Below are 19,345 nucleotides of genomic sequence, written 5' to 3'. Positions count from 1 at the left end.
TGACTGTCCAAAGGCTGAGTCCACTTCAATGAGTATTTATTTTGCAGCAAAGTTTCGCTCGGGGGAAGCTCAAATCCTGACTGGTGAGAAACGGGTAGATTTAATTGAGCCAAATAAGTTGACAACTCGCACCACTTTGTTGTCGAACGCCTCTGTGAACCTGGATGCTGCGTTGTCAGGTGTAACGGCTCCGGTGAGCTCTCCAAAGGCTTTTAGTCGCAGCTCAGCAGCTGAGCTAAATGCTATTCAAAGAGCAGTGTCATCTGAGGAAGAGATATTGGGGGACGGGGGGGCAACTGAAAGGGAAGATTACAGGATTTGTGACTGGGTGTTTACCCAAGGGCAGGATTGACAGAGGTGCCCAATAGATGCGGGGGTGCAATGCAAAACTATTTTATCAAATCAAGGTTTATCTGGTGATCGTTGTTGGTGCTTTCATTATGATCCATTCTGGGGTGTCTGAAAAAGCCTGCATTTCTCCGACCTCAACACGAAGAGGCCAAAATATGCAAATCCAATGCATGGCCGTTTCAATGGCAGGGACCTTATAAAGAGCTCATCAGATGTGGAATATCACGTCTTTGTCAGCTCTGTGGAAGCTGAAACAACCAGATAAAGGCAGAGTGTTGCCAACTCAATATAGCTGCACTCACCCTATTTCTTTTTCCAAATGTTTTTTGTTTGGCCTCCTCTGTAGTTGCCAAGGGTGAAAAGAGGCTGGAAGATGCAGCCGTGGCCAGAAGATTGTTGTTGTCTGTACGAGTGACAACCCAATAAAGAAGCTGAAAGAGCCTGTCACGCTGGCAGAGGTGGTGTTTAGGTCTCGGTGTGCTCGTTAAGTCTGGAGGGGGGTGCGGGTGCTCCTGAGGGGGCGAGTATCACAGGGCTGCTGGGGTTTTTGGAAAAGAGTTCAAAGAGGTCGTGCAGAAACTGTCAGTCCACACAGGAACGAGGATTTGTCTTACCCAAGCGGTTCTTCACCTGGGGAGTGTGAGGAGGGTCCGGGGGTGGGGGAGGGTGAGCTCCTTGGTAGAGATTGTTGCCTGATGGAGGAGGCACTGTGAGACACTTCAGAACCTGACCGGCTCTCTCTTACACACACACACACACAAACACGGGAGGAAGTGAAGCTGGATTTTGCTTTGATTGTAATTCTTGTTTACCTCAGTGAGACCTTTAGGTCAGACTCAATGGGACAGATGCTGCAGGCAAAGAGAGACGCTGTATTTAAATTTTCATAAAAAAAGGTTGAGCCTGATGTTAGTTTAGCACAACTTTAGCTTTATTTCACCAGTTCCAATTATCTGAAGCATGAGAAAATAAAAGCATTTAGTGGGCGCGGTGAAGATTAAACATGAGTCAGCCACAGGTGCCGATTTAAGTTTCAGCTGTTGGACTAAATCTGCATCCCTCCTGACATTTCAGAGGGCCTGGCTGCTTTATGATTAACAGATTGCACCAGATACAGAAACCTTCTGGTCAGGATAGCGCACACAGGAAGTCAGATCCTCCTCCTGCTACATTAAAAGTCAGAGATGGTACAGCGCTGCGTTGAATCAATCGAAGAGCCAAACAACCACAATCCAACCCCGTACCATCACCTGGAGTTTGCTGTCAAATCAAAGTAAATTTTTCGCCCTGACAACACAATCCCACTCATGGGTGCTCTGCATACTGCGGCGGTAAACAACAGGAGCTGAAGCTGTGGGTGCTTCCAGGCCCCACCACCCACAGTCTCTGCGCCGGTGTTTAAAGCTGCAATATTAAAGACTGGAAGGATCTGCGTTGATAACAGAAGCTTCACCACTGTACTCTTTCTACGCCTCTGTGACTTTAATGCTGCGCCACGTGAGTTCTTCTAGCTTCAGCATTCATCTGTGTTATTTCCATTTCTGTCTTTCATTATCTGTTAACCCCCCAATTTTATTCATCCTCTCTGCTTTTCACCGGCTTCTTTCCGTTCCTTTATTCATTCCTCTATCTTTATTTCATCAGCCCATCATCTCTGAAGTTGAAAACAATTAGCACACCCCCTGATATCTCATTACGTTTAAATGAGGTGGTAGAGTGAGGTTGAGAAATGCCAGGGCTGAGCTTCGTACCTCGGCAGCACACATCAGATTTCATAGATCCATAAACACAGCAGTCCTCGTCAGGCGATAAACAATAAATTTTGAAAGGTGTGTTCTTGAAATGCACAGCAGAAATCATTTCAAGGCAGCACTAAATCTTTAAAGGCAATTCTCATACATGATTCATTTATGAAAAAGTGTAGGTGTGGCATTTCAACTTATCATTCAGCTTTTTTTTTTTTTCCCATTTTTCTCCATCACAGAATAATATTGCTAAATGACATTCCATTCACAGAGGAGAGTCTCAGCTGGAAGCCGGAGGACACGGGACAGGAGGAGAGGACCTGTCGCTCCTTCCCTTCATGTCTCATCCCTCCTTTCTACCTTCCTCGCTAATATCTTCATCTGCATGGCTTCAAGAAGCTCAGTATCTGTCTCTGAAGCGAGTCTCTCACCCATCTCTCCCTGCAGCCTCCCGCTCTCTCCTTCTCCAAAGTCCCAACAGAGAGAGACGGAGCAGCTGTCATGCTTTGGCTCAGATCTGAATCTCTCTTCCTTGGATTCCCCCTCAGACAACAAACTGCATGGTACTGTACTCACCGAGGCAGGTGTGCGAAACAGAAGTGCAGCCATGTGTGCATACAGTAACTGTGGTGGGGCTGCACTGGAGATTTACTGCTTTATGCGAACTCACCTGAATTCAGTCGTTTCACTCACATCGCTCCTTTTCAGCCAGATTGCTACAAAGACATCCAGCAGGGCAGTCAGATGTTCTTTAAGGCTTTAAAACATCTAATCACAAACGAGCTGCTGGTCAATCCTGCGTAATGAAGGATTATTACTGAGAGCAGCAACATTTAAGATAGTTGATTATCGCTGGAAAGAAAAAGAAATGCAATCAGAGGAAAGCTGTGATGTAAAGCTTGCAGTTGACTTCCTCCTCCAGCTTTGACCGAGTGTACTGTTATTCAGTAGGTTTGCACAGTATGTAAAAAAAAACAAAAAAAACAACCATAACTCATATTGGAAGTATTTAGGCAAATTAGGAACTCACAATTTCAGGTTTTTGCATTTCATTCTCACTGAAAAACACACAAAACGAGGACGAAGCTGTGTCCTTGGGTTCGTACCAAACAAAAGGCATCATGTGAAATGACTGTTTGCTTCCTTTGTCTTTCTTTTTTTTTTTTTACCTTTGAAGCACTTTGTGTTAACTTCTTGCGTGAAAGTTTAATTTGATTCGATTTGACTTCCGAAATTTAAGATAAGAAAAATGCTGTAATTCAACTCTCTGCTTGCTTACAGCCCGTCTTGTGCTGAAACTATCACTGCTGCTCTCATTAGCTGGACTCATCCTTTTTATTCAGGTACTTTCCATCATCCCCTGTGACGGCTGAACACAGAGGTTTCACACCTTTTTATATTCTAAACAGAAAAAAGTTCAAATATATTAAGTCCCCAAAAAGAAAAATGTCTGTTAAATGAAAAAGCAAGACTTTAATTTTATATTTAAAAAGACTTTAATTTTGTATCACGAAAATCTGCTATCTTCTCTCTGAACTATTAACTCATGATCCCTCATGTGTTGCGTATTTTATGACCACTCCCCCCGATCACTTGACTGCATATTTACCTTCAAATTTTACAGCCATTTTCCAAAGTAAATTGATTTTCTACCTTCTAGGCATCTGCTGTGCTTCAGAATCCCTCCTCCTCCTCCTCCTTTCCGATTCAGTGCATCTGCAGGCACTCAACACGAGACAGGTAACACTCAACATTTACACTGAAGACTGTGATTCCTTTCTTTGTTTATGCTGTTGCAATCTGGTTATTCAGCTCTGTGGCCAAGATTGAATGTGTTTAAAAAAAAAAAAAAAAAAATCAAAGCCATGAGACAAATTGCAGCCAGAATAGATGGTGTGGAAATCGTCTTTTTTTAAACAAACTGAGTTACTGCTCTGTGACCGACACTGAAATGTCAGCTGTCAGTGTCAGTGTGCTGGAAAGCACCAACGGGCAGAGTTGTGAAAACACTGTGCGATCCCCACCTCATGACAATAACGCACTTTTGACGGCTGTGATAGAGCCTAAAGGTGCACAACTCTTGGCTCTTGATGGATTATCAAACCTCTCAACCGCACATCAAGCTTCAGTAAATTAATTTTCTTGCTATCCCGGCGTGGGAGAGCGATGTGAGAATTTCCCTGAGAGGTGAGAAATCAATCAGAAATGTTTTGCGTGTTTGGACAATGCACAGCAGCAATATAAGGCACAGTGTTTCGGTTCTTTCAGTTGATCGGCGCCTGATGAACCTACAAGGTCGAATCTTAATACAGCAGCTGCACAACTTCACTGTGCGTGGACAGACACACACTTCAGGTTGATGATGAGATTCTTGGTGCCAAAATACACAAGGGCCCAACATTTGTCCTTTAAAAAGGCCTTTTAAGTATATATTGTAGATTTATTCATTTGAACTTTTGGACAGTTTCACTCGTTCCCATCGTTCCCTCTTAATGATTTTTTTTCTGGCACAACAATTGGCCAAGACTCAGAGCTGGTGTCAGACCAAGAGGAGTTGTAACAGGGCAAAGTTTCCACCTCTGATGACGGCGAGCAGCTTCACTAAAACATCTCTCGCTCATTCATTGTTCTGTTTTGGATCTCTCTAACGTTGGGTGAGTGTAATTCTCAGCAGCCGCCCTCCCATCCAGTGCGTGTGCGTGCGTGCACGTGCGTGTGTGTGCGTGCGTGCGTGTGCGTGCGTGTGCGTGCGTGTGTGTGTGTTCAGAGTGCTGGTGGAAATGTGCAGACAGGTCTCCAGGCAGACTCCACAATGGTGGCCAGAGCAGAAGAGTGACAGTTTGGCTAATTAGAGCACTTTTAATTTGCACTGCCTTGATCTCTCGTCTCAGCCTCCTTCAGTCTGGCAGCGTGCGTGCATGTGCAGGATTGCAAGCTTGTGTGTGTGTGTGTGTGTGTGTGTTTGTGTTTGTCTATTTTGAGCATCGTTCAGTGTCACCTTGTGCGGCAGTTTGGAAAGGTGAGATAGTCGAGGAGGGTAAACGACAGATGTCTGTCATTTAGCCCTCCTCAGACTTCGTCTGCCCTCCGTGTCTCCGCTAATTCATCTGTTTGTTTAGGCGTTCAGTCACTTTCTAGTCGACTCACGTTGTGCTTTCTGTTTTTTCTGCTTCTGGCCCCAAATTTCTGCACACACACAAACGCGCACACACACACACACACACACACACACACACACACACACTCCCCTCACTCTCTTAACGAAAGCTCAAGCGTTTCAGGGTCACCAATCTCGAGCAGCAGCTATTAATTTGGTCTCGTTGTTTTGAAACTTAGTGCAATTAAAGGAACTAAAGGCTTGTTGTTAAAGAAGGGGGGCTGTTACAGATGTTCCTCGATGACCAGCCTCATCACGTACTTAAAGAGGAGCAGGTCAGATACACTCCTCCAGTCAAGGTGGACAAAACAGCACAACCACTGAGCTGATATCACATCACCTCTCAGCCAACTTCGACTGCTGTTCAGCCCGTCATTTGTGTGTGTCTGTGTGTGTCTGTGTGTGTATTGCAGTGAGAAGTGGGGTCCTCCTTTTCTAGTGGGTTGATTTTAATGTGTATTAATACAGTAGTAGTAGTACGTTCATCCTCTTCCTGGATCAGGCCGAACTTTGGAAGAAACACTGAGTATGAGTGTGTTTGTTTGTTTTAAGAGGTAAGGGGTTATCCTCTGAGGCTGTGAGTGAAATCCCTTTCTGTCCTCAGCCTCTTACTCCTGCTGCCTTTTTTATTTTTTCCCCTTCTGTCTGTCCTCATATCTCTGCTGCTGCCACTGTAAATGCCATGTGGAGAATGAAGGAGGGGAGTTATTGTTTGTGCCCAGGGAGGGCTCTTTTTGTGCTCGGGTAGGCGTCAGAGCAGACAGCTCTAGAGTGATGAGAGGGGGGAGACGGCCAACACACACACACACACACACACACACACACACACTCTGGTCACTACAACGTGCTACGTGGGCTCCAAACTCTGACGTCGGGGCAAACGGGGTGCTCCTCCGCTTTGCTCGAGACAGCTTTGATAAGACCACATCTAGAAAGGGCAGCTCTGAACCACGGCGCTTCAGAGCTGGACTTAATGCAGGTTCTCCAGCAGCAGTAACACCAGCAGTTGTTTGGCTGCCCTTTTCAGCTGGCCCACTGGGTAAAGGACTGAAATCTTTCATTCTGCCGGCCAGGAGTGCTCTTTAATAAGCTGCCCCACGTCGTGACTGGGTTATGTGCGCTTCTGTAAATATCACGTATGATTTTTAAAAGTTCAGCCGCAAAATAAAAATCTCAGTTTTTAAATTGAACAATTTTAATGTCTTTGTTCCCCCTGCATCTATTAATGTGCACAAAAACCCCGGTTTCTGTGCAGCCTCGCAGAGTTTGTACTAGTTTGGGGGGAAAATCTGAGGTGCCACAAAAAGGAAGAAAGTGAGACATCAGATGTAACTTTGGAGACGGCAAGCTCGCCCACCTTAGCTTTAAGAAAAAGTATCCTTCTTTATATACTCAATCTGCAGAAGAGCCATAACTCACCATACTGTAACTTGAATTCAGAAAATAACTCAAAAACAGCTTGTTTAGATTTTTCTGTGGAATCAAGGAAACAGAGACTGAAAGGCAAAATTTTTGGAGGGAAAAAGATACAATAGAATACAAAATTTTACATAAATTCTACGTGCAACCCGAAACGGAAGATGAATGACTGCATGAATATATTTTTGATTCAAAAATCTTATTTTGGTACAGAAAATAAAACGTAGGGCTCTCAAATAAATATTACTGAAACATGAACACTTACAGTCATGATCATTCTTCTATAAATACTCTACTGTACTCTGCAGGAGTAAAATTTGTACCTTTAGGCACTTTTATAATATCTGAAGTTTAAGCAGGTTTCGCAAAAGTATCCATTTCGACGATTTACCCAACAACAGCGATAAAATAAATTCCTAACTTTAATAATTCAATTGTGTTTTATAGACTTCACCTGCCTTTTGAACACCTACACACTCTGGAGCTCCTCACCTCCAATCGGAAGCTGCACAGTGTGACTGCGACACTGAGCTGCTGCCAGCAGTGATTTTTGATCCTCTGGAGTCACAGAGGACATTTATATATCTGTCTTCGCGGGCGTGAGTGTTATTGCTCATGACAAATAAACACTTGATGTGTAAAATCGGTGCCTGCAGGTGCACCACAGGAGTACATGTGCCTAACCACCGCTGGGTGTGACATAACCGTCCGTGTTGTACAAAACAGCCAGCAGTGGGATAAGCGGACGTGTTATTTTGGGATCCATTTAGGATTTTGACCTACTTTTGTCACGGCCATGTCAGGCGGTATTAAAAACGAAGCAGTTTCAGAGAAACGCACTTACCTGCATCATGCACCGTAAGGCCTCTCACTGAACACCTCCCAGTGAAAATGGACGGAGGAATTGTGAAGGAAATGGCTGCGTGTTTGCGTTGGGCCGGGAAAGTAACTGAAGGCAGCCTTGATCTCAGATTGTGCTGATGTCTGAGCTGCTGACTGTTCAAAACTTCAACGGCATCAAACCTTTTGTTCGACAAAAAAAAAAAAAAAAAAAAAAAAAGCGCTGAAATTGTTGGAGAAGTGTGTTACATCACTCTAACTGACAGACGCCATCCACACAAGTCTGTGATTCTCTTAAATCTGTCACTCTTATTTTAAATTTGGCATTTTACTCAATTTGATGCTGAAATTTCAGGATTGGTTCAGACTTCCTCGCTGCATTGATGCTTGCTCTCAAGCTGTTCCTCATTAGGTGCTTCAGTCTGTCCAATCACTTTCTCCTGTCAATTAAAATTCAGCAAAGCATTTCACCATGGACGCACTCATACCAGACCAACATGGCGTTACCTTCCTTCCTTGTTTGAAGTCTTTCTTCAAGCAGTATTTTATATTTGGCTTTCTTGGGTTTGTCGGTATCTGTGTGCATCCGAGTTTTCCCAAATCAAATTAAGCCCGCGTTTGAATTTACTTTGGATTGAGGCAGAAACATTTCTGAGGTCTGTGATGTCTTCATTTGGGTACAAATTTGAAGTTAAATATACTCGTAATAAAAACTGAACTCTGTTCAGGACTTATGGCATTTGACATATTTTAGATGTTGCTGCCTCCAGTCTGATGCAACAGAGGTTAACAGAATTACTTGTGTTATTTCATTGCTTTGAAAAAGAAGTCCATATTAAAGGTGAATATTCTGAAGCGACACTGTTGAATTTTTGGCCAGTTTTTTGGTGGCACGTCTGTCATTCCATTACTTCGGTTCAGGTTGAAATATCTGAAATACCACTGGATAGATTTCCATCAGAACTCCCTGCGGCGGAAAAAAAAATCCATCTTCTTCTGTCAGCAGCTGGCTCATATTTAGTGAAATGTCTCCTAGAAGGAAACCTTTGTTTCTGCTTTTCTGTGGGATATTTGGATCTGCGGGGTTAGCGCTGCTGCCCCACAGCAAGAAGGTCGTCGGTTCAGTTCCCGGCCTGTTGCCTTTCTGTGTGGAGTCTCCATGTTCTCCTTGTGTCTGCGTGCCCTTGTGTCCCACCGTCCGAAGACGTTGTGTTTGGGTTAATTGTGCGTAGGTGTGAGTGTGAGTGGCTCTGTGTGTCGGCCGGGATGAATGAATTTGCATGTGTGGGTTTAGGTGATGGATAGATTTATTTGTCCCAGTTTCTTTTTGGGGATTCCCTGACCCCCTCTCCAGAGTGAATGCTAATTATAGTATAATCCTAATGCCATTCTCATTAGCCACAGCTCCACTTTGTGCTTCGTGCTAGTTAATCACGCTAAACTAAGCTGGTGAACTTTATATTATTATACGAGCGGCAGGCTGTGCTCGTTTTAAGCAGGTCAGTGGTCCTTGTCATATACAGAGAGCTGCACTGAACTAAGAAAATGTATTCTTTTGTGATTTGGGTGAACTGAGCCTTTAAACATTTCCTCATTGTTAAAATTATTTAGCCTTGCTGAGAGTCTGTTTGTCTGTTTGACGATTTTAAACTAACAGTCCAAAGAGCGTGCCCCCCCACAGACCACCACGGACACCTCCCCCTACAAACACGATCAATGTTTAGCCTTCCTGTCGTGGAGTATTAATTCGTGGAGAGTTTATGATCAGTGATCAGTTTATACCAAACCAACCAGACACCATCTTTGAGTCCGCCGTTCAGTTCCTGAAGCAGGAGTCGGCCATCTTCGACGTGAAACGCCGGTCCTGAGCGCGTTCAGAACTTCTGACATACATGTGGTTTCTCCAGGAAAGGAGACGGTGAAAGAAAGGCTATTTTATTGTGCTCATTTAAATTTTTTTGACATGAAAATAAAGAAAGCCTCTGAGAAATCCTATGGCAGAGCGTTTTCCCTCTCTCGCCCTCCCTTTCTTTCTCTCTCACTCCTGAATCATTCATCAGCTTCCACTGAGGGTTTCCTCGCAGTGTGCCCTTGTCGTCTCTGTCCATTTTGAGGTGGACCTCTGCATGTTTCCGCTTTCTAGGCATTGTTGTTTCAGAAAAACAGTTTCTCTTTATCACATCGGAGAGCAGCAGCGCCGGATGGACTGATACTTAGACGAGCCCTGCTGCTCTCTGACACGTGATGAAGTCAGGCCATTATTGTTCATAAACAGAATGAAGAAAATAAAAATCAAAAGAACAAACCCAAAAACAGTAGTTAAATACATCGCTACATTGATATTACTGTTACTCAAAGAATGCTCAAGTGAAGCTTAAGAATCAAGCAATTACAAAATTGCGGTCAGGAAAGTATAAGTTAAGAAACGAGGATTATTATTTAATTTTTTTTTTTATTATTATTATTATTTTTCAAAGCAATGCTAAAGTTAAAAAGATGAAAGAAAATCAAATGTTTTAAGGCTGTTGTTAAGTTAAAGCCACAATCTGGGACGTGCGATGCAGAAACAACCGCGGCTCGTCGCGTTCCTTTTGGATCAAAGCGGTTTGCTGCAGAACCAGAGGAAACGTGTTGTAGCTGCTGCAGTCTTTTTCTTTAAACAAGTGCTACAAACAGCTGTGGCGATTTCACTAACCCACGATTATGGCTTTAACTGGGCTTGATGACTTGAGCATTCTGAACTCATTACAGCAGAGAAAACATTTTATACAGCGTTTCCATTCAACAATAAACTTTTCGTTGTTTCACGGCTCTGTTTGGACTGCTTGTGTCGTTTTCCGGCGTTGTCTCTGGGCTGGAGTCAATTCCTGTTTCAATTCAGGAAGCCACAGCGGGCTGCTATTCCGTCAGTCAAGCGTTTGCAATGACCAATTATCCGTCAGTACTGTGAATAATTCAAAAATCCACTGAATTGAAATGTGTTTGACTCCATCCCTCGATCACTGTCTTCTTTAAATGAGTTCTTATAGCACAGTTCTCTGCTAATAAACAGAATTTTTGTTATCTCATTTTTCCTCCTCTTTTCAGCCTCCTGTATTTAGACCCTGCAGATGTTGCAGATATATATGTAGTCCTTTTTTTTTTTTTTCACCACACAAGTGATACTAATCACATTACTATAAGACTTCTTATACCAGGAGCTTTTTTTTTTTTTTTTTCAGCGTGAAAACCTTTGATAAGGCAGAACCCCATTTCTATTACTTCATTAGCCGCCTGGCTTCATGTAGACAACATTTTGGTTCAGTTGGTGTCAGAAAACTGCCGTGAGCAAAGTTTTTTCAGCCCTTGGTGGGCAAAATGTAAATAACTAAATATAAATTGGTAGGGCTTTTTCTTGTTTTGTCACTCGGTGAGCCAAATGATCCGTTAATCATCTTCAATCCTGAAACACAAGTAGCCGTCTGAAAATTTTCTGTCAGACAGATGAAGACACTGTTTGACTACAGCTTATGCATCAGAAACAGAAAAACCAGCTGCTGAACAGTATTAATTTCTCAGAGAATACATTCATCTGTGTGTGGTTGGAGTTGTATGTGCATGGAGTACACTTTGATGCGTGCGTGTGCGCTAAAGTGTGCAACTGTAAGGGTGATGGAGGGTAAATAGCTGGGGCCAAGACGGGGGGGTCATTTAAGGGTCAATTTACTACCACAGTACTTTGGTCATAGAAATGATTGGAGGATAGAAGGGGGAGCAGTGAGCCAATGGCGGTGGATCGTTTTTGTGCAAATTTGTGTTGTTCTGTTTGGCAAACTGATGTGTATCGATGTGTAGGAGGAAGAGGTCTGTAAATAGTATTTAAAATCATTTCAAATACTTCTTTGTGATTTTGTCAAGTTGGCACAACGGCACCACAGTGGAACCAGAAGAAACCAAAACAGGAAAAGTAAAAAGTTGGGAGGGTGGGAAGGGGTGGGGAAGGGGCGTGTGTGCTGGGGGGGGGGTTGATAAAACACAGTGACGCTACAGTATATCGGGAAGGAAGCTGAGAGTTTCAGGTCTTTTCCTAAGAGTCGTTTTTTGATTTTGAACAGTGCAGATATGTTTCCCCTGTGGGAATTGAAGACATTCATTTGAAGATTAGAATTTTTAGTTCGATTTCAAAATCAAAAACGTACCATTGTAAGTGAGCAGGTAGGTAACTAACTTGGGATTCTGGTTTCTGAAAAGTCTGAAAGATTTCAAAACCACGTTGTACAAACAAAACAGTCACCTCTGTTGCAAATATAGAACTTCATCTCTCTCGTCTGTACAACGATCCCTCTGTAGGAGGATGAGGAGCAGGTGTAGCAATGGTTCTCCAAGAGAAATGCCGGCTTGGTGTTTTTTTTTTTTTTTTGTTTGTTTGTTTGTTTTTTTGGGGGGGCTCAACATTCCTCTCAGTAGAAAAGAAGAACTCAAACGTCTTGTCCGTCACTGTTGGTGTGCACCTCTCAGCGGAGAGGTCGAAAACAGTCAAAACACAGTCACAGCACAGAGCCATGCCATATTCAAATAATAGAATATTAATGATGAGGATCATAGGAATAATAAGAAGACCATTAATGATAATAAGAATAATTAATAGTAATAACAACACATCATTCTAGATCTTTTTTAAATTCTGTATATAAAAACAGTGGCGAGGAGACGTCGGTACACAGTAGGGCTCTACTATCCCCTTGGTTGATTTGGCACATTTTACTCTCTCTGTGGTGAGAGCTACCTACTCGTTCTCAGCGTGGTTGAATGTTTCTGTTGCCATGGCGACCCATCCAGAATTTCACGTTGGGGTGTTTAAAATCTCCTTTCATAATGTCTGCCCTTGTGGTTTTATCGCAGGACGCAACGTTTAAAAAAAAAAAAAAAGGTCCTTCCCCTGGAAACACAAAGTATCAGGAACAATCTGCTGTTGGCGGGATCGTCACCGACCTCGAGGCAGATCGAAAACGTAGCCGGGACCGTTCGGGATGGGTTGCCCGGCAACATTTAAGGTTTCTGTTAAATGTTGATACTTTTTTTTTTTTCCTCCCCTCTCGTCATTCAAAACTTAGTACAAATAGCTACATCAGTCTGAGCTATAATTCTCATTACATTACAAAAGTAACTGAGTCTCTTTCTATAAGTTGGTATTTTTGTTGTTCAGTATAATATATTAGTGTGGTTCTCCTTTATGTTGTCAGAAGAAAAGGCGCAAAATTTGTTTAAAGTGTGAGCCAGTGTGGTGTGTGTATTTCTGTAATTCTGGAGATCCTGGAAGTTGTGTGTGTTTGTGTGTATTTACAGGTCTTTTTGTATCAGTCTGCATCATTATGTAATGGGCGCAGTGCTGTTTGTCCGTCTTCAGAGCCTTTTGGGGTCTCTGGGCTTCAGGCCTTCTGCTGGGCCGACACGCCCTTCCAGTAGTCCAGGATGTCGTGAAGATCTTCGTCCTTGGCAAACTGAACCTTTCGCCTCAGAGCATGTCCGGCCGCCACGTATCCCTCATCCTCCATGGACGCCTGCCGGTGCCTCTTGCGGTGCAGTTTGAACCTCTCCCACAAGCCCAGGGTCGGGGTGCACAGGAGCCCTTCCTCCTCCTCATCTTCCTCGGGGCTGGAGCAGTAGCTGAGGTTGTGGTACTGGGGGGAGAGCGGGTAGTGAGGTGAGAGCTGGGAGTACGCCAGCTCTCGCTGCTTGGCCTGCCTGCTGAGAGTGAGCGGGTCTAACACGGAGGGCTTGCGGCCCCCCGGGTGATGGTGGAGCTCCTGCAGGATCTGAGGGTGGTGCTGCAGCTCCTGGAGGTGCTGCTGGGAGCCGGGATAGGAGTGGCGGTGTTCGTTGTACTGGCGAATCCTTTGGGCTTCTGCCCGTAAGATCGCCGCCGCAGGGGTGACGGTGCGGATGGCCTCTCCTCCCCCGCTTCCCCTTTCTCCCCTCTCTCCAGGAGAGGTCCTCTCGATGTAGCGGGCCTCTGACGAATGGTAACCTGCCTCAGAGCGGAAGGAGCGCGGGCTGCGGGTGGAGCCGGGGGAAGAGGAGGTGCTCGGCCTCTTGGAGGTCGGAGGAGCTTCCATGCTGTGGTGTCGCTGCAGAGAGTGATGGTAGCTTCTCCCCCTGTCTTCTCTCCCTCCCCTCCCTCCTTTATACACCGGGGAGAGAAACTCCCCGCCTCTCTCTCCTCGCTCTCCTTGCTCTGAGAGAAGCACCAGCTGTGGCTCTGCGGTTGAAACAGCCCCTCCGCCTGCCGAAGAGGGTGATTTCATCCCCTGCTGAAAGGAGGTAGACTCAGACTTGAGAGCATCGATGCAGTTGTTGATGATCTGGTTCACTTTATCAACTTCCTTCGCGATGGTAGAGATCTCGGCTACGGAGCCCTGCGGGTTGGCTTGTGGCGACATCTCCCTCTCTCTCTCCCGCTCCCTCTCCCTTTCTATTCCAGAGCCTCTGACCTCCATGTAGTTAATTTTAGCAGGCTTGTGGGCAGGTGTTTCTATCACCTCCTGCAGCTTGTATGGATCGATCTCACCACCCTGAGGCAGGTAGGGCATTCTGGACAGACTGTCCCCGGCAGCAAGCTTCTGGGAAACAGATCCTCCACTCCCTCCCTCTATATCCCCCTCGCCGCCGTACTTGAGCTCTATCAGAGTCCTCTGGATCCTGCTCATCTTCCTCTCCTTCTCCTCCATGATCCTCTTCTTCCTCAGACAGTGGACCACGAGGCCAAGGAAAAGCAGCATGCCAAACAAGCAGCCCAGAATAGTCATGATGTAGTGAGTGGCCGACGACTGGTTGGCTATCCTCTCAGGCTCCGCCCGCTGGCCGGTGGAGATGGTGAGACAGGTGTGGTTGAAGCGCAGGGAGTTTCGTATGGAGGCCACGCAGTATGTGTAGTCGGTGTTAGGTTTTAAGTTCTTCAGCTCAATATCTTCGACGTGACTTTTCAGATTATGGATATCGGTGAAAAAACTGTTGTTGTAAAGCACCAGGATGTACATTTTCTTGTACGGATGAGGGATATGAACTGTTATCACAGCGCTCGAATGTTGCACCTGCTTTAGTTTCATGAACGGACTGCTGTCCGAGTAAATGGGACTCAAGCTTATCACCTCATCGGGAGGCGTCCCCGAGGCGCAGTCATCCAGCCCGCAGGGAGATGCTGAATCCGGGGACATGGTGGCAGAATCGGCCGAGCTGATGGTGAAGAAAGGCGTGGCGCTGCTGCTGTCTTCTGCGCACCCGACGCTGAGCATGTTCAGGGCGGTGCGCTGGGTCAGCATGTGGGGGTTCTGGCTCAGGAGGTTGTAGCCGGATAATTCAGTTGGGGAGTCGCAGACCATCCTCTCACTGGTCCTGTTGGGGAAAACCGAGAGCCAGTGCAGGAAACCCAGAAGGTCACAGGAGCAGTTGAAGGGGTTGGTGTAAAGTTCACAGGTGGTCAGCTTAGAGAGCCCGGTGAACAAATTCCCATCCAGCACCTGGATCCTGAAGAACAGACGAAGGAGAAGTGATGAACTTAACAGGAACAAAGGCATCTGAACATGTGTGGCCTTTTTTCAGCCTTGAGGTGATTCCCTCAGAGGCCGCAAAAGGCTTTAATCAAGTCCCCATGCCGAATGTAACCCAAGACCTGTGAACAGACTGCTGTGTAATGCTGCTGCACTTCTTCCTTCACACACATTTGTTCCTCAGACGTCAGTTTCTGGTCTTAAACGGCTCCCAAATTACCTTTCAGCAGGCCCCAAAGAACAGTTAAAGTCGCTCCTTTTAGCTCGTGCATTTGGGTGATGTGATCAATAGCAATTACACAGCCAACAGTAAAAATAGGGCTGTTAGTCTCACTGAGGAAAAGCGGGGATCTCCACTTTAATTGGAACCAGGGTTTGTTGCAGCGTTGCATCATTATCTGTGCAGAATACTGTCAGCGCGTCTGCATCTTCTGCATTCTCTCCCCCTCTAGTTTCGCCGGAACACAAGTACAAACTGGCAACTTTAGAAAGCAGCCCTTGATCTTTGATTTTGGCCTGACATTTAACATTAATGCTTTGGGTGTGTTTCAGAAGTTTCTTCTCTAACTGCAGACGTTTGCATCATGAGCCCAGGACCCGGACCACAAGTCTTCTGTTTTCTTCAGTTTTAGCATTTAATTCCACTTTTATTGTTATGTCTGTGTTAAACAGCAACATTAAAGATACAGATCATTGGCTGCAGTGATTTATAACCGTCCATCAAGGTTGGCTGGAGCCGATCCCAGCTGACATTTGTTGAGGGCAAGGTGCACCCTGGACAGTCTATCAGGGCTGACACATGGAGACAAACAACCGTCCTGCTGTGAGCTGACAGTGCTAACCGCCAGATCTTTGTTTTGTCCAAATAACTGTTCAATAAATAAAACTTTCTGTTCTGAAAAGTGGACGAATCCCCACATTCAAGCGGCTTTGTCATTTTATCCAGACAGTTTCAATTGACTTAAAATGGTTGTTTAAACCAGAAGTAACAAAAAACTGAATATCAATCATCAATTGATTTTGGCCTTCCCTCCTCTGGCTGCTCATTAAATTCCATGTGGACTGGGTTCTGCGGCTCACCTAGCATGGCCCACCGTATCGGCCACTCTTCCTTAAATATCTTTTCAGGCTCTTTCGTCGACTGAACAAAAAAAATTGTGGCCATCCTTCAAACCTGCTGTAACACCCGAGGTGCCTGTGCACCCAAATTATGGATTGCTGTCCGCCTCGGTTTTTTCTTTTGTGTGTCTTTTCTGTGTTTATAGCCCCGTTTCCTTTTTTATGATGTAAAGCACTTTGTGATGTTTCTCAGTGAAAGGTGCTTTATAGTCTTTACTTAACTATTTACTCTACCAGTCATTCCAGTATCTTTGTGTTTCATCGGTTTACCTGTTCATGGAGAGATCGATATTCTCGATGTTGGGGCATTCCCAGAAGGTGTTGGGCGTTACAGTCTCGATGAGGTTGGCTTGCAGGTAGAGATACTGCAGCTTGCCCAGCCCTCGGAGCATCCCCTCTGTCAAGTTCCTCAATTTGTTGAAGCCCATCTGGAGAACCTGGGGAGACAAAGACAAGTGGGATTATTCTAATCTTTGAAGAGCGTCACTCACTACAAGCTGGAAGACATACAGAACAAACAGACGACGGTTCAGTGCAATTCTTGTTTCACATGCTGATCTAAGCCCCTGTGCTGTTCTGAGTTTACTCAGATCTGTCTTGTTCACATTTTACCTCCTGGCTCGGCTCCAGCAGCTGGGGGTAACATGTGCCAGCCTGCCAGTTCAGTATGGCTGCGTTCAGCTAAGTTTGGCCGAGCACTTCTGCCTGAATGTTTCTGGAAGCTGTAACGAGCAGGTGTTGTGTTTCTTGTGTGCCCATCTGTGTGTGTAGTGCTGGATGAATTTAGACCGGCTGAAGGAACACTGAGACAAGCTGAGTAGAAGAAGACAGAATTGGTCCTGGTTGGTATAGTTCTTAGTAAAAGTACAGTCAAATATTAGAATATGTTTTGTTACACGCCATGAAAAACTTCTTAAAGCCTTCTTTTTGTGTTGCACACATCAATTAAAAAATTTTAATGTGCTGAAATTAAATTCTATGAAAAATTATGAAATTTAAATGAGTAAATATGAAAATAAAGGATCAGTAACATCTTAAATTGACACTTTATGCTGACATGCTAAACAGATATTGATAAAACATGCTACTTATAACCACTTTGTGCATTTTCAAGGATTTTAACCTGTCGCGATGAATTGTGTTTTATCCACATTGACTTTGTTATTCGTCCCTCCGGGGCCAGAGGCATTTAGCTTTCAGGCTGTCCATCTGTGCTCTCTCTCTCTCTCTCTCTCTCTCTCTCTCTCTCTCTCTCTCTCTCTCTCTCTCTCTCTCTCTCTCTCTCTCTCTCTCTCTCTCTCTCTCTCTCTCTCTCTCTCTCTCTAGAACGTGATACCTTAATAATGCTTTCAACAGATTAAGATTTTGAAATCAAAGGTCACTGTGGGATCGGACAACATAGTTTTTGACCATAATAAACAAATTTGTATTTAAAATGATGACGTGACGACATTCAATCTCAAAACGATCAAAAGCCAACTTCACTGTGTCATAATGTTGTGGAATTCAGTGGTTTAACACAAAAAGGGAAGCTTGAGATCACATTTACCTGGAGGTGGTAACTCTAATTTGTATGCAACACATTAGCTACATCTGCATACCATAATAAATGTAGTGCAATAAATAGGAAACGATTTCTTACTGAAATTGAAATAAAAAAAAAAAAGTAAAGTATCTTAACGTAAAAAAAACAAACAAAACACTTGATGTATGTGCACATGCATGAAAGCAAACATGAGCCCAAACGTGCACGTGCGTCATCGTTCACCTGCAGGTTGAACTGTGCCGAGAACGCTCCGTCTTCCACGTAGCTGATGTCATTCTTGGTGAGGTTCAGGTAGGTGAGGTTGCCGAAGCGACTGAGCGAAGAATAATGGACCGAGCGTATTTTGTTCTCGTTCAGCCTCAGATCCACGATGGTGCTGCGGAGAGAACCGTGAAGGAGGTAGATGTTCACCGAGGAGGCCAAACTGTGGTTTGGAAACACGCTCTCTATTGGAGTTCTCTCACCTGTTAATGTGGGAGGGGATGGCCTCGTACGGCGGCTGGTTCATGCTGCAGATGGCCAGCCACACGAAGCCCTTCTCCCCCTCGATAAGCCAACAGTCGGCCGTAACCATTGGCAACCGCATCATTGACAGCAGGGTAAGCCAACAGAGGAAGGAGCTGGCTCCGGACAGGACCGCTGATGAAGAGCCTCGAGTCACGTTATGTCTCTGCTGTCCCGTTCTCTGGGCCATTTGGGATGTTGTCGCAATATCCATTGGAGAATGTTGTGCAGAGCCGCTTGCCATTTAACATTCATCCATGCAGGCTGCTGCCATTTGAAAGGAAATAAGGGCTTGATTTGTTTAGTAATATCTCAGTGTATGGTGACTCGGTGTTGCCCTTTTCTTCAGATTTGTGTCTGCTCTGCTTTTGGTGGTCACAGCATGATAAATTCTCCTGGTTCTCCTCTTTACGGTTCCATGAGACAAAACTGTTTGACTCTTGTTAGAAATCTAATAGAAATGAGTGCAGGAAGGATCTATCGCTTCACTGGCAGCATGAGTGTCCCGGGAAACTGTATCAATTGTTCAGCTAGGGGGTTGCATTTGATATGTTGTGTATTGATTGGCAAAAGGAAGTTATCCTGGTGCCAGATTGGCAGGTACTCATGTCCTCTGTGGCCATCTGCATCTCTGATCGGACAGGCACGTCTTTTCTTTCTTCCTCATTTCTTACTGGTGTGCAGTTGGTGTGAGAACGGGTCCCTGGGGGCAGAGAAAGAGGGGGGGGGGGGTGTTAGAAAAGACTCGCTAATGAAACACTGTGGTTGGGTGAGATACCACCAACCAACAGCCCTGCTGATGAAATGGAGGTAGTTGTTTCTTCCTATATAAAGGCAAGACATGCAAGGGTGTGTACACGCACGCACACTTCTTGACACATCCAATTAGCACATACATTGGTGCAGTACACAACAAGCACCTGCAACTCTTTAAAGTACACACAGCTTGTTGTGACACACACACATTATTTTGCCACACCATTAGCCTTGGGGCCTTGGACTAAGAATGGCCACAGCTCCCATACTGTATCTAATTAATTAATCTGCTCTAAATAAAACACTTCCTGAGAAAAACAGCTGATGTCTGATGGAGCAGGAGAGCAGGACGGAGAGAGATGGGAGGAAATGAAGGAGTCCT

At 44.9% G+C, this 19,345-nt stretch overlaps 1 protein-coding gene across 1 annotated transcript; it reads right to left on the bottom strand.

The window, feature by feature from the left end:
* Positions 1-12,427: 12,427 nt before the first annotated feature.
* Positions 12,428-18,421, bottom strand: LOC115047530 (protein ELFN1-like). The gene is made up of 4 exons (XM_029508522.1): positions 18,168-18,421; positions 17,926-18,079; positions 16,428-16,594; positions 12,428-15,015 (listed from the first exon to the last, which is right to left on the bottom strand). Exons 1-4 carry the CDS (start codon positions 18,419-18,421, stop codon positions 12,921-12,923), a joined length of 2,670 nt encoding a protein of 889 aa, XP_029364382.1. The 3' UTR covers positions 12,428-12,920.
* Between the last annotated feature and the right edge of the window lie 924 nt (positions 18,422-19,345).

The sequence above is a fragment of the Echeneis naucrates genome, chromosome 1 (assembly GCF_900963305.1).
Source record: "Echeneis naucrates chromosome 1, fEcheNa1.1, whole genome shotgun sequence".
NCBI lineage: Eukaryota > Metazoa > Chordata > Actinopteri > Carangiformes > Echeneidae > Echeneis > Echeneis naucrates.
This window is presented reverse-complemented; position numbering and strand designations above follow the sequence as displayed.

Bases quoted from the DNA above. Each gene is read 5' to 3' on its own strand.
- LOC115047530 (XM_029508522.1), bottom strand. From the start codon at position 18,421: ATGGATATTGCGACAACATCCCAAATGGCCCAGAGAACGGGACAGCAG. The intron at 18,080-18,167 runs GTGAGAGAACTC...TTCTCTCCGCAG, and splicing joins ATCCCCTCCCACATTAACAG to CACCATCGTGGATCTGAGGC. The intron at 16,595-17,925 runs GTGAACGATGAC...TTGTCTCCCCAG, and splicing joins CGGCACAGTTCAACCTGCAG to GTTCTCCAGATGGGCTTCAA.